The 14,415-nt window shown below is 31.8% G+C and overlaps 1 protein-coding gene across 1 annotated transcript in view; it reads left to right on the top strand.

Moving 5' to 3' along the window:
• The window catches only part of Blo (bloated), a 90,748-nt gene that overhangs the window by 73,167 nt on the left and 3,166 nt on the right, over nucleotides 1-14,415 (top strand). Inside the window, exons 5-7 of the mRNA XM_026638670.2 lie at nucleotides 54-184; nucleotides 794-967; nucleotides 1,305-1,467. Of these exons, the coding sequence (XP_026494455.2) occupies nucleotides 54-184; nucleotides 794-967; nucleotides 1,305-1,467 (468 nt within the window). The remainder of the gene's footprint in view (nucleotides 1-53; nucleotides 185-793; nucleotides 968-1,304; nucleotides 1,468-14,415) is intronic.

Below are 14,415 nucleotides of genomic sequence, written 5' to 3'. Positions count from 1 at the left end.
TAATTAAAAAATAAATTATGTTATTCCAGTAATTATTATTTTGCATTTGATAGATGAAACAACTATTCTCCCGCGACTCTTCTAAGAAGAGCAAGAAAGAGAAAGAGGTAGTCCAGCCTAAAACTCGCACCCGGGTGCTCAAGAGCCCTGAACATCTTGCCAAAGACGACCCTGAGTACAAAAGGTACTTATACCATTAAGAATATTTGAGGTACTAACAGCGCCCAAAAATGCCTAGTGATCTCGTAAAAATAGTAAATCAGATCTAAAGATATATATATATGTATTATATAGTGTATTTACACTTGTGTTATATAAAAATCAATAAATGTTACTATGGTTTTTTTAGAAGGTAATTATAGATAGAACCTTTTATTCAAATAAGTAAATTTTGATCGAGGAAAGTATTCCATAAACGTTCCACTTTCATCTTCATATTCACACCTTCCTAACAGTAGACTCATCTTTATGTATAAACGTATTATATTAATTATAAATGAGTACTCATAACGAAATTTTATCCTGCAACAAGTTTTCTCACGATATTTTCCTTAATCTTCGAGCATGAGATGAATTATAAATACAAAATAAGACTGCAAATTAATTCTCAAACCATTTAATAGAATTACCACTTTATAGCTCTATATTAAGTAATTCATCGATTACAAATTAATATAAATTCAGAATCTAAACCTCAAGGGATGCTTTTAAAGTCACAGCAATTATAGCAACTGTTTCAGTTCTTCTTTTTTCTTAGAGGAATGATATGGCATGCGTTTTGTTTAACTCCTAGGTATACAGACCCAGAACCTAGTGACCTGGATGTAAGAAAGCGAGATGATCCTAAAGAAGACAGGAAATATAGACGTTCAAGGGAAGATATAGATAGATACAGGAGCCCTGATCCCCGTGAAAGCATCGAGAAGAGACGAGAAGAAAAGTACAGAGATTCCGACATTGAAGGAAGGTAAATCAATTATAAGCATTACTTTATTTTCCTTCTGGAACTCACTAAGATGAAAAATAATCCATTAAATTGTGTCTATCTTTAACAAAAATTAATTCTTTGACTTCGACTTGCGTCCAGCCACAAAAACTTACTTATGAGCCAATTCAAGTTTTAGTAAAATTACTATATCAAAATTACCGGGGGTTTATTTTCATAAAAGTTACTTAGTGTCTTGGATATTCTAGCAGAAACTTGAGATGATATGTAAATATAAAATTATAGCCATTATAACTTGCTCTACAAAACAAATAAAAGTCGCTAATTATGGCTTAAAATTACCAAAAAATATATTTAGATTTGAAAGAACTATAAAAGAAGATAGAAGATACAAAGAGCACCGCGAGGAAAGGCGACGACAGAACTCTTCGGAGAGAGAGAGCGATCGACCTTCGGACGTGGAAAGTGATCGACGAAGAATCAGATCCAATACTGCTGGCCCCTTGGACTCACCTGCTCTGGTAAGTTTAATCACCTAACCACAAATTCATATGTTATGAATTAATATTTTAAACGTTTACTAGCGACCTACTTGTGGTGGGGCTTTCTGCGACCCCTTATATGTAGATTAGGGTAGGTAGGTTAACGACCACCCATAACATATGCTATCACCAAACAGCAATATTCATTATTTTTCTATTGAGATGTGAACAGGCACAAGAAGTATAATTTCACAAGGTTTGTAGCACATTAAAGAAGTAAGAGATGGTTAATATTTCTTAGACTTCCAATGTCAATGGGCAGTGGTGATGACTTACTAAAGGTGGCCCATTTGCCAATCTGCCCACCTATTTTAAATTTAAAAAAAGGCACGCTCCGAGGCCTCAACGGAAAAAAAATGCGGTGGTACTGAAAAAAGAAACCATTATTGTACCGTTGACTTGTAATGTAATTATACTATTGTTTATTTTCTTTGTATTTTTGATTCAAACATAGAAAATTGGATACTGTCACCAAAGCGTTGATGGGTTTTTTGTTACATTCCATATTTTTTTCTATTTTCCATTGAAATTTGACTTTAGTTCAATATAGTCTTAAATACAAGACCATAAAAAATACACTTTAAATCTTATGAAAAGGATTGAATTATCAATTTTTAAACTAAATGCCATATCACCTTTTGGTTTAATAAGTTATTGCTTGTTGAAATATGTTCGTAAATAGTATATTTTATTGGATGTAAGACAATATATTTACGTTGAACAACTGCAAGATCAAGCGGATGACCTATCGTAAAAGTCAGGGTTCACGTATCCCATTCGTCGACTTTTTCTGTCAAACTATCTGTTGATTTCCTTGTGAAATTCTACAGAACTTAATATAAGGATGTGCGATCATTGCGTCTACTGTTTTCAATTTACGTTTTTCTTAATTATTACACTCCAGTTGGATCTGTAATCTTATTTATTTTGTTAAAGTGAATCTTCAATTGAAGCTAAGTTTCAAGGGCGAATTTGATCGTTTTTCCTAACGAACTAAACGGAATCCTCTTGTAAAAGGAACACCCTTTTTTGTACTGAGTTGTGCGTTCATTCTTCTTTTATTTACCTATTATAATAAAAAACTTGATCCAAATTATAAATCCAAATTATTTACTATCAAAAATTTATACAACATTTCTAAGACAAAATACTTACGTATGTTAGTCACATGTTGGTAGAGATTTGTGCTAGGCCTATGGGAGTAGGTTGCACCCACATATCATTTTGTCTACTGGTAAGCAGCGTTACTTAGTATTATTGTATTTCGATCTGAAGTGTGAGTGAGCTAGTACGATAAAAGGAACAAGGAATATAAACTTCTGAGCTCATTAGATTGATGCGCTTTGGTAATCTAAATAATTGTTAATATTTCTAACTTAAATTTCTATGGGCGGTGGTTATCACTCAGCATTAGTTATGAGTCATCAGTCCAACCGTATTTTTAATTGAAATAATCGAATTGGGTTAAAATATGAAGAATGTTTTATTATTGACAAAACACCAATAATCATGACAGCGTACCGCAAATAAATAGTGGTCAAACCAGCTACAGACCAAGTTAAACCGTTTAAGTTTAATGTTGTGAACATACTTTGAATAAAAATGTTTAGCATTGAATAGCGACCTTGTCTATTAAACACATATGTAAACAATAGATTAATTGATAGTTCTGTTATATTATAATCTGTAATCTCCATTTAAATCTAACAAGCAACCACTAAACACGAGCAATATAAAATTAATAATAGAGATATTACGTAAATATATTTCAAATAAAGATGTAATTGATTCTTATATTATAAAGCTAGATTTAGATCGGTCTAATTAGTGGGTTTAAACTCGGACAAGCTAAATTTTCACGTACTTGAGTTGATAATTAAAATGATGTCGTAGTCAGCATTGAAGGAAAATATCGTGAGAAAACCTAACTGCTTGGATATAATCAGCCACATGTATCCAATCGCATTGGAGAAGTGTGGTTGAATGAGCTCCGATTCTCCTCAATAACAGGAGGAAGAAGAGTGCTTAGCCCGAAAGTGAGACATGCACAAGCTGTTACTTATTACTATTATTATAAAGATAAAGATTCTGTGTAACCGTTTATTCAATCTTAGGATCTACCAATCCAGTTTACAAAAACATTTTACATAAGATACTCCTTTATAGATAAAAGTATGAGAATTAACTGGGTGGGCACTTGTAGGTTCAGCTTTGTGCAAGCCCGTCTGTTCTAAACAGCAATACTTATTGTTGTGTTCCGGTTTGAAGGATGAGTGAACCAGTGTAATTACAAGCACGAGGCACATAACAGCATAGTTTCCTAGGTTGGTAGCGCATTGGTGATATGAAAAATGATTAATATTTCTTACAGTACCAATGTAATGGGCATTGGTGACCACTTACCATCAGGTGGCCCATTCGCCTGTCCGCCTGTATGACACAAATACAGTTGGACAAACTGACGCATGGGGGGGAAGCAACGTTTAATAAAGGCGAAATCACGAAGATCGGCTTGTTACTTATATAATCTCTGCTGCTTCCTTAAAAGTTTGCAGGAAAGATGTAACATCGGTCAATATAATCAATGAGATACCAAAGCGTTTGGACCTCAAGAAATTATTGCGGTAGGTGTATGGTATAATTCATAAGTTGTGTTTCGTCAACATTCCGTTTGAAGGTTTAATTTTAATTTTGTCGTTATTAGTATTATATGCACATGTGTGTTTATTAAAATAGATTCCTATTGTGCCATATACGAGCTGGTCATGTACCCAAAATCATATTCAAACATAAATCCTACAAAATTAGCAGTGAAATAAAGTTTATCTAATGGAGAATATATTTTTTCCTGTTTTATTTAAATTTAAAGTTTTCCGACTGTAAAAATCTCTATAAAATTAAAATATGAGCAATCAAAAGCTTTGACCTACCAGACAAATAGCAATGAGTTGTATAGTAAGGCTAATCAAATCATAGCCCAGCGAATATAACACGTGAATCTTGACTCTCATCTGCCCACTGATGTAGTGGGCAGGTTCTTAAGTCTCAGACAAAAAAAAACTTTGTATTGAGAGGTAGGGACTATAGATAGGTATTTGACAATTGACATGTGCCCGATACGCTGATGTTACGTTATATTGTGTAGTTATAATATAATAGGCGATGTTTTCTGTACCAAATACGTTCATAGCGCAGTGATGGTATGGTATGGTGTAATATACGGAATCTACCTTAACATATAAAACCGAAATATTTTATATGTTTAGTTGTTTATGTTTATAATTGATCTCGTGCTCGCTGGTGAAGGAAAACACTAATCTGCTCGTATCTGATGAAATGTTGTTAACCCTTCTTCGTGCTGGAATTAAATGTAAATCTTCTTCTTAAGAAGACAGGTATTTTCTTAATAATACCAGTTACAGGGTTTACTTAAATAATCTCAAAATACTTTATATTTTGTAAGTGTTACAATGAATTTACTGTAAAAATTAAAACGCCAAATATCGTCTATAAACAAATATCAAGCTATTAATAACTCATCAAGGCTACATCATCTTAGAAACATAGTAACTACGTGCACAATTATTAAAAACATAAGCTAAATACAATGTTTCCTAATAAATCGCGTTCATCTCGTCATTTGAAACAGAAGTGAAAGTTCTGAGAAGGTCCAGATCAAATGTATTATGGTACTCAAGAATACTTCGTTTATAAACTTTGGCTTATTGTTCTTCGTTTTTTTACTTGTAACAGAAAATAAAATTGGTGTTGTTAGACTTGTGCAAGACTTTAAAATATTAGTGTTGCCAATCAAAAATTCAAATTTATGCAAGTCTCGTTTTTTTTCTACAGGCAATTACAATACGTAAGACATTAAAAGCTAAGTTTATTATATTTTAAACGAGCTTGTCTTAAGTTGGATATACTATGTTTATACAGAGTGATGCAGAAGACCTACATCTAAGTATTGCAAAAAAACGCATGCTTTTATAATATAGTGGACAAGATAGTATATTGTATTAACTATATTTAACGCATCTGGTAATTGTTGTTATAATACGGCCTAATCGAAGATCGTAAATGAAAGTATTAGAAACTTTGCAAGCAGCGCTCTTTCAAGTATACTCGTATAATAAAAATATGAATCTTTTCTAATAATTCAAAAACAATTTTTAGTTCGAAATTGCACCATACACAAATGACCAAAAAATTTAAGTTCTAACAATATTTGTTTTATTATTAAAAGAAAATGTGCGCAAATTAAATATTTACATAGTTATAACATGGGTGGAGTAAGGCCGCCATGTTGAGTATTTTTCAAATAACCGTTAATGTCACAATAAATACAAATGTCAAAAAGCATTCGAATTTCAAAATCACTTCGATGTTTGATAGTTTCGTGTCAAAATTATTACGTACTTATGAAACGTTTGGCGATCGTGAACGAGGAAACGGTCGTAAACGGTTAGAATGGAAACTTCATTAAACACAATGAGAATAATAATTTAATTTTTTGATCGTTTCGACGCAAATATTCTTACGCATTCCATATTTTTGTAATAACAACAGGGATAAAATAGCACTACTTACAGTTGCGTAACAATATATTTACAGCAGTGTTTTGTATATTTACAAATGCCAAGCTTTGGTTTCCAGCAGTATTCGTTTCTATGATTAAATTCTGCGGATGTTTTCAAATATATCAATTAATTAATTGAGATTTTTTGTTAAGATAACATCAAATCCCGATCATAATTGTTATATTATAATAGTTAACGTGAAGCTTTAACGCAGCGCACATTGTGTACTTTCCACACCAAACGAATCACGGCTCATTCCGTGTTAATAACCTCTTAAACATTTTTAGGTTTTAAATTATCATATTTAGCATTATTAATGAATATTTGTCTAATTAAAATTATATTACGTACATATTACGGATATTTAAACGGGTAATACTTTTTAACCGACTACGTTAGTGTTCATATTATATTTGACTGCTTCACTAGTTTATAAGGTTTAGTTCCCGTGAATCTAGATTCAAATTCCGGGTCGTTAGATAAAAATCATTGGGTTATTCTTCCTTTCGATAAACTCTCAGTAGCAACCGGTAGCAAATGTCCAACGACAGGAGTTAGCAACAATTGCCTGTATTTTTGGCAAATTTTTCTTCTTTCAGTTTTTAATTCAAACTTGTAATGTGGGAAATACTGACTTTTAGGAAATAATAAACAACACATATTCCTTTGTCTTGTTTACTTAATAAAAATAACATTAAGGCAGAACAAAAATAAAATTAAACCTTATTATTCTTCTAAGCAAAGGCAATATTTTTTAAACTTATAGTCTATGGTAACGTTTTTTTTTTCAATTCATTTTAATTAACTTTATAAGAACTAATAGATCTTTAAATTATATGTTATTTAATTGCAGAATCTGAATTTATAGATTTTAAAATTAACATTTCGTTGCGATTATATTGAATTTTTTTAAGTTATTTTGTTCACGACTGTGCAAAATTGAAATTCTAGTGATGTCACAAGTTAGAGCTGTATCGAGTGTCGATACAATGACCGATACGAATGAATGATACGACATGGGTGAGGTGTCTTCAAATAACATAATCAGTTACTTTGATTATTTTACCGTAAGGATTTACAGGGACAGTTACGATGAATTGTTAGTTAAATAACTAACAGAACATAAATCAGTACGCATGAAATGAATTAAATTAAAATATTAATGTGTGAAAAAATTAGATGCTTGGGAATGTTGGATTTGAGACGACAAACACTTCAAACGTCTAGTTCATTGATCTAATGTTTACTTCATAAGTTTCATTTAACTTATATGTTATTACAAAACGAGCATTGAATATTTGTATTTTGAAAATGGTATATTTAATTTTATATTTATTTCAACTATATGTATTTCACGTATGTAGAGGTTTTATGTACAGCATGAACAGCTTTTAAAATTCCCACTGCTTGACAAAGACTGTCCTCTTTAGGTTATTGAGCTTTTTAGTTCCTCTTGAGCTCATTTCATTATGGTACTCCAATGTGGATTGGTGAATACGTGTCACAGAATATTATCCGACAAATATAACCTGTGTGTGGCAACTCACTTGGCTTTGAACCACATTAAGCATACGAAAACTTAGTGTTGCCGAATTTAAACCCGCAAGTATCGGATTAAAATATGTACTTAAAAAAAAAAATACTAAATCTATATGAATGAATGCTATGCCCCCTTTGTTATATATATGCACATCGGATAAACCACTGTATCGAATTTTATGAGACATGGTATGAAGCATGCTTCTTTTTTACCTGCTCCTAAAACCAGAGCAAAGCTGGAGATCGCAGCTAGTATTTTTTAAATGTCCATTTTGTTCGTTTGACGTAACGGTAGATATTCTACGGAAATTGAACGTCAACTTTGACATTTGATTACGCATCGATGAAGGTATATTTATATAATAGATGTGTTCGTAAAATTGTATTCGGCGTGAGTCTGGCTAATTATGATGTATTTAGGCTTAAGTGGTTACTTAAGTATACTATAAAATTATAAATATAAAATAAAAGTTATATAAAAATCGTAACAATATGTGCGTAAATGGTGTTAATCCTTAACAAATATGTTTATAGAGATGAATATTATATAAAAATAACATTATTAGCCGGAGCTATAGCTTATTAGTAGTATACTGATCATCGGCCAGTCCACAGTTGTTATATCATATTCTTTACGCGTATAATTACACAGATTCACTCACCTTTTAAGTTTTAACTGAAACTGAACTGAATAAAGCATGTGGATCGTTCCTTTAAAACGAACGTAAAGTAATTTGATTGGCCAAAAACCATTCGAATTTCAAATTACTTTCAAATGTAAAGATACAAAAAAAAATACATGTAAGATGCTGCATTTCTTTGTCTCGGATAAAAGCGTTAATACGTGATGTCATGGTGTCGCATGACGTTGACCCCAGAGGCTGTTGAACTGAGAATTTGATCATCTACGTACCATAAATTGAAGTTCTTACGCCTCTTGTAATAAGAGTTAAATGGAAACAAATAAAAATGCGTATGTACACACATCATCGAATTTGTCGATAATTTTTTTTTCGTTTGACAGATGACTTCACAACACTATTCAGGTTTTAATTTAATAAAATCTATTTTGTATTTTTGTTTTTTGTCGATGTTTTATTAATAAGAACATCATATTTATTAGATGAAGAAATTACCAGTCTAATCTTCTGTTGTTTTTTTTTATCCACAAATAAACATTTTTTATTTGATTATATGTTTAGAGGTATTGATCGATTTTATTAAAGATCTTAATATAAATTAAAGTATCTATTAGTTGAGGTAGTAAGCATTTTTCCAGTATTTTTTTTTTATTTAGCGCTGATTGTTTCTTTACTAAAAAAACCAAAACTGAAAACCACAGAAACTTATTTAAAACTATCGTTTTTTTTTCATGATACTCATTAAATTAGTATTAACTTAATTTGTAACTATTATTATTAGTATATACAGATTATATAATGTCCACTCAAATTCCTGAATTAAGGCTATTATGTAGTTTTAAAACTAAATACTAATATTACACAAAACCTCCACATATAGATATCCACTCAGAAGCTACTAGAAATAACATCGTAACAATCACATATCATTTAAGTTATATAATTTAACCAAAATAATATCTTAAATGTAATGTAACTCAGAGTTTAAAGTCAATTGCTGATTTTTCAACTAACTCTTTTTTTTCTTTTTTCATTGTCGCAAGTATTAACCGAACAGCTAGTCCAGCTTGTGTGGGGATGCGCACAGTGTGCCACCTGCCTTACCCTTACAGTTCGTAGCCCTGAAATGCAAATTTTCATGATGATGGTTAGCAGTTAAGACGTGAAAACGTAACAAACAAACCTCCTTACTTTCACACGTATAATGTTAGTTAGACTATATATACGTTAAGCTTAATATAAATCTATCGGTTCAACGTGTGGGTTGCTGCTTTAAAAATCATAGACAATCAACATCTTAAATAGCTCTCCTTACCTCATTTATTCCAGTTGATAAAAGATCATAATACCATATAAGGTCAGAACGTACCGCTGACTCAGCTGCGCCTGCACGGATCTTATAAGGCTACCGAGATAGTCTAAGGCCGGTGCTATACGTTCATGCAAATGCTTCGATGAAATCTTTACTTATTATATATCGACAAGGAACGCAAACGCAAGTCATCGCTATTACGGATTTGTTACTTCGGATGCCCTAGCCTTCCTCCATCCCTATAACTCCTCACTGTGGAATTACATAGCGCCTAAAAGTTTTAATATTTGGTTTTTCAAATGTTGACATATGAGTTACAGAGGTTACAAGTAAAAAAAATCTCATCAAGTTTTGCTATTGCTTAAATTTTGCCTATTATAATTAGCCTAGCCCGGACCTACTGGGCCTATATAGGAATTAGACCCAGCTCGTGTAACACTTCGTTAGTCTTTGAACTGAACTGTATGTAACTTCTGTACCAAGACTAATGTGCTCTGTCGAAATGTGTAGTAAGTACTATTTACGACTATAGGATTTTTTAACTAGGCTACTAAGAGTCAAAAACATAGTAACAGTTTAGTTTTCGACTTCTAAATATGAATCCATTAAAGATTACTGTAAAATAACTAAACTGTTACAAATAAAAGTTTTCTTCCTTTTTATGTTATTTTGATCACTTTCTATTCTGACAATCCTGAATCTTGAACTTTGTAATGGAACCTTTTTGTTGACTGTTTTGTTAATTTATAATTTATCATTCAGTTTCAATTCGTGATATTTCTTGTGACAAAACCACATTCCTGAAAATTATTAACGGAAATGAACGCCCGTCTCTACATACTTTACTATCAAACATAACATAACATAATCAGCCTGTAAATTTCCCACTGCTGGGCTAAGGCCTCCTCTCCTGTTGAGGAGAAGGTATGGAGCATATTCCACCACGCTGCTCCAATGCGGGTTGGTGTAATACACCTGTGACAGAATTTCGTTGAAATTAGACACATGCAGGTTTCCTCACGATGTTTTCCTTCACCGCCGAGCACGAGATGAATTATAAACACAAATTAAGCACATGAAAATTCAGTGGTGCCTGGGTTTGAACCCGAAATCATCGGTTAAGATGCACGCGTTCTAACCACTGGGCCATCTCGGCTCTTTACTATCAATACATTAATAAAAATTACACATTTATTACAATAAATTTGTAAAAAAAAAAACAAATGTCTAACCATTTGAAATGTCATGATCGAAGTTTGACAAAAGGAAACCGATAGAAATCGCCTTGAAAAGTATCGAACACATTTGACCAATAAATAGATTTTACGCAAAGCTATCGAAGCTAATCTTTGATTTTAATAACTGACATTGACTGATTTTAAATTAACGTTTAATATTCGGATACCATATACCCATTTTAAGTGCTCTCCAACATATTTTGAGCTCATTGCACCACGCTGTTCCAATACGTATGAAACACGTTTTATTCACGCTGAACTTTGGACCAATTATAGTAATAAACCCAAAGGAAGCACATGAAAGATTCGGATTTTAACAAAGAATATTTCTACTGAACTTAATATGCTTAATATTAATCAATATAACTGTCCAATCGTTTATTGTCATGTCGATAAGGTCATGTACCATATGGCGCAAAGACCTTGACGCGGAGATATCAATGAAAACGCCTTACTTATTCCGGTTCGATTACTAGCTTATATTTATTAATAATTGTTGCAGAAATTATTTTATTGATATTAGTTTTTTAAGGTTTTTGCAAATCGAATCATCATCGTCGAAGAGGGACAAGGGATATCAAATCTTTGATTCCATGTTTGATGTGAATAACACTTTCTAATATTCTACAATCGAAATCTACGTCGAACTTTAAAATCGTTTTCAAAGAATAACTCCGCTGATATACTCCTAGGACTAATTAAATATTTATTTTTTTAATCTTCAAACGTCTAACATGACTCTATGATGAATTACTATAATTTTGTTTCAAGGACTCGTACAATGAACTCTTTGTTTGGTCAGTTGAATTACCGAAACTTCACGATAACTCCAAACTTATTACTTTTAATATTTAACGCGACTATTGTTGTAATAATACTAAGTTATACAATAATACTTAGGTATAATTAATAATAAATTAAGTTAATTTATAGAATTATAGAGTTAAAATTACCAAGAATCTTTCTTATCGGAAGTTTAAGTTTTCAAATAAACCTATGCTTCAAATTTCAACTTTCTAGTGTTAGTAATTGTCGCTTGTCAAAAGGTCAGAGTCGTTCAAACGATTTTTTTATAACATATCGTACAAAGTTGATTTAGTCGGAGAAGTAAAAGATCGTACGTCTCTTCGGTTCTGGAAGCCGCGAGAACATTTCAATTAACTAATTAATAAATTTAAAGCTCATCATTAAAAAAAAAATTGCCATAAGCAATAAAAAAAAAGGTACAGTTAATAATTGATAATAAATAATTATATATAATTTATAATACATATTTGAATTAGGATTAACGATTAACATTGTTTCCTGTCTGTGCTACTCAGAAGGAACTAGGAACTGCATTCTGAACCGGTGGCATCTACGTCAGATTCATGCTAGTAACATGAAAATCATAAGTGACTATTTGTATCAAGTTTAATTGGCCTTTTATGTACATTATAATCTCATTTAAAAATTAAAAATAAAATAATAATAATTATACATACATATATTTTTTTACTGAATAAAATGATACATAATTATTATATCAAGTAAATATGTACAAAAACACGTTTCGTTAACACCTCACGATCATTGTCATTATCGAGATTTGAGTCTTGCTGACGCTTGCTAACAACGTAAACATATACTTTTAAGTAAGCGAGTGTTTACTGGCATATTGAAACGACTCACGATTAATTGAAAAGTATCCAGACATCCGGACACATTAATCTTTCTGGTTTACCTCATTTGTCACTAAGCAGGTTGGCACCAAACGATAAGCACTAATGCCTATTGCTAAGCTCGTGTTAACTAAATCAAAATTAAAATATTCTTTATTCAAGTACGCTTTACAAGCACTTTTGAATCGTCATTTTATAGAACTACATTAAAAGTAAAGCCAACACCGGTTCAGAATTTATATTCTACCGAGAAATCCGGCAAGAAACTCAGTAGTTAAACTGAACTAAGCATTACAAGCATAACAATGTTGTTTAAAAGGTGACTAGTTAAAAAATAAAAGAAATAAGGAAATGTTTAATGTTAGATGTTTAGCCCACACTGCAAATAATATACTAAAATAATAATAAAAATAAACGTTCAACAAATACCTGTAGATTCTTGAAAAATTCTAGAACTAAATGTAAGTTTTAAATCAATACAAAAAAAAACACAAATATATCAAAAGTAAATAAGAATAATATTGACAATTACATTCATCAAAACTTAAGTGAACCACATAAATAATATTTAAACCGATATAATTTTCTTGTGAAGATCTTTCTATCTAGACTTCTATCTTTATCTATTACGAATTTGGTCCAAAATCAGTACAGGTTTAATGTTACTAAGCTTACATTTGAGTTTACTTCACGCGAAGTCACGTGCTTCAACTAGCATCTATGACGTCATGAGACAATGATTAATGACTTACTTGAATGTCAATGAACTCCAAAGGAAATAGATACCATTCCGTCTAGTTTACACAAGTCAAATAAAAAAACATCTTGCTATTTTAGACGACTGTTACTCAATTTTAATTCGAATTCGCTTCGTGAAAACTGTAATTAGGTATACAATTATAAGTTGGGCTCAGAGGCGTAGCTATCGTAAGGGCAGGTGCTGCAGTGCAACAGGGCCCCGGAGCTCAGGGGGCCCTCTAACCTAAGCTTTGATAAGAAATTTGAATAGAGCTGACGTATGGGTTTATCCTACTAATGATAAGTTCAACTCACTGTATCCTGTATCCTATTCTTATACCTATCTATAATTTTGAAGGGCAATATAAGTTAAAGAGGGCGTGAGGGCCCGATTCTTTTTCAATAAAGCGGGGCCCTTGCCCACCCAGCTACGCCACTGGTTGGGCGTTCATTGTTCTTGTCTTATATGTTGTGAATAGTCTGTCTCTTGACATGATATAAAGCCGCTATCCAGAAGTCCTGAGTTTTTAATTTTTTCTGTCGAAAAATTCTCAATAACAGCCCAGAGTCTGCAAGTACAAACACATGCCTCGGAAAACACATCATGCCGATGAATTTGTGTCCGGTTTCTCTCCCGTCGTTGAGGAAGTTTGTCCCTCAGACTACGTACATTTAAAATAATAGATAGTGCACCTGTGTCTACGCAAACACTTATTGGTACACTATAAACCTACTGCGCTTCATTGAGGTTGTCTGAGGCCAAGAGTGCAAAAACAACTGTACAAATTCTCAATTTAAAAAAATGAAAGATGTACCTCACATCTTTCATTTGTTTATGGATAAAATTAATATTTTTTTATATTATATATATAAGAAATTGTTAAATATAAAAACAAAATATTTTTTTTTGTACTTCATGTGCGATTACTTTGCATGTTTTCCAAATTATTTTTTTCTATTACATTGATTGCATAGAACTTGTTTTTTTTTAATTTGATAATTACGTGTATAACATATAAAATGTATAGTGATAACTATAGAGTTCTAAGTCTTGTTTAATTACTATTCCCCCGTCTTAGACCATACTCTGTCATACCGTACTGTCAATTGTTATCTATAGGTAATTAGAGACAACTAGATTTAGACATAGACAATTTTACTACTTTTTACTAATATCATGTATCCCTTAAGTGGTTTTTTTTTTATAAATTTTGTAAA

Source organism: Vanessa tameamea, chromosome 25, assembly GCF_037043105.1.
Source record: "Vanessa tameamea isolate UH-Manoa-2023 chromosome 25, ilVanTame1 primary haplotype, whole genome shotgun sequence".
Classification (NCBI taxonomy): Eukaryota; Metazoa; Arthropoda; class Insecta; order Lepidoptera; family Nymphalidae; genus Vanessa; species Vanessa tameamea.
The sequence above is the reverse complement of the archived record's forward strand: the minus strand, read 5'-3'. Positions and strand labels throughout refer to the sequence as shown.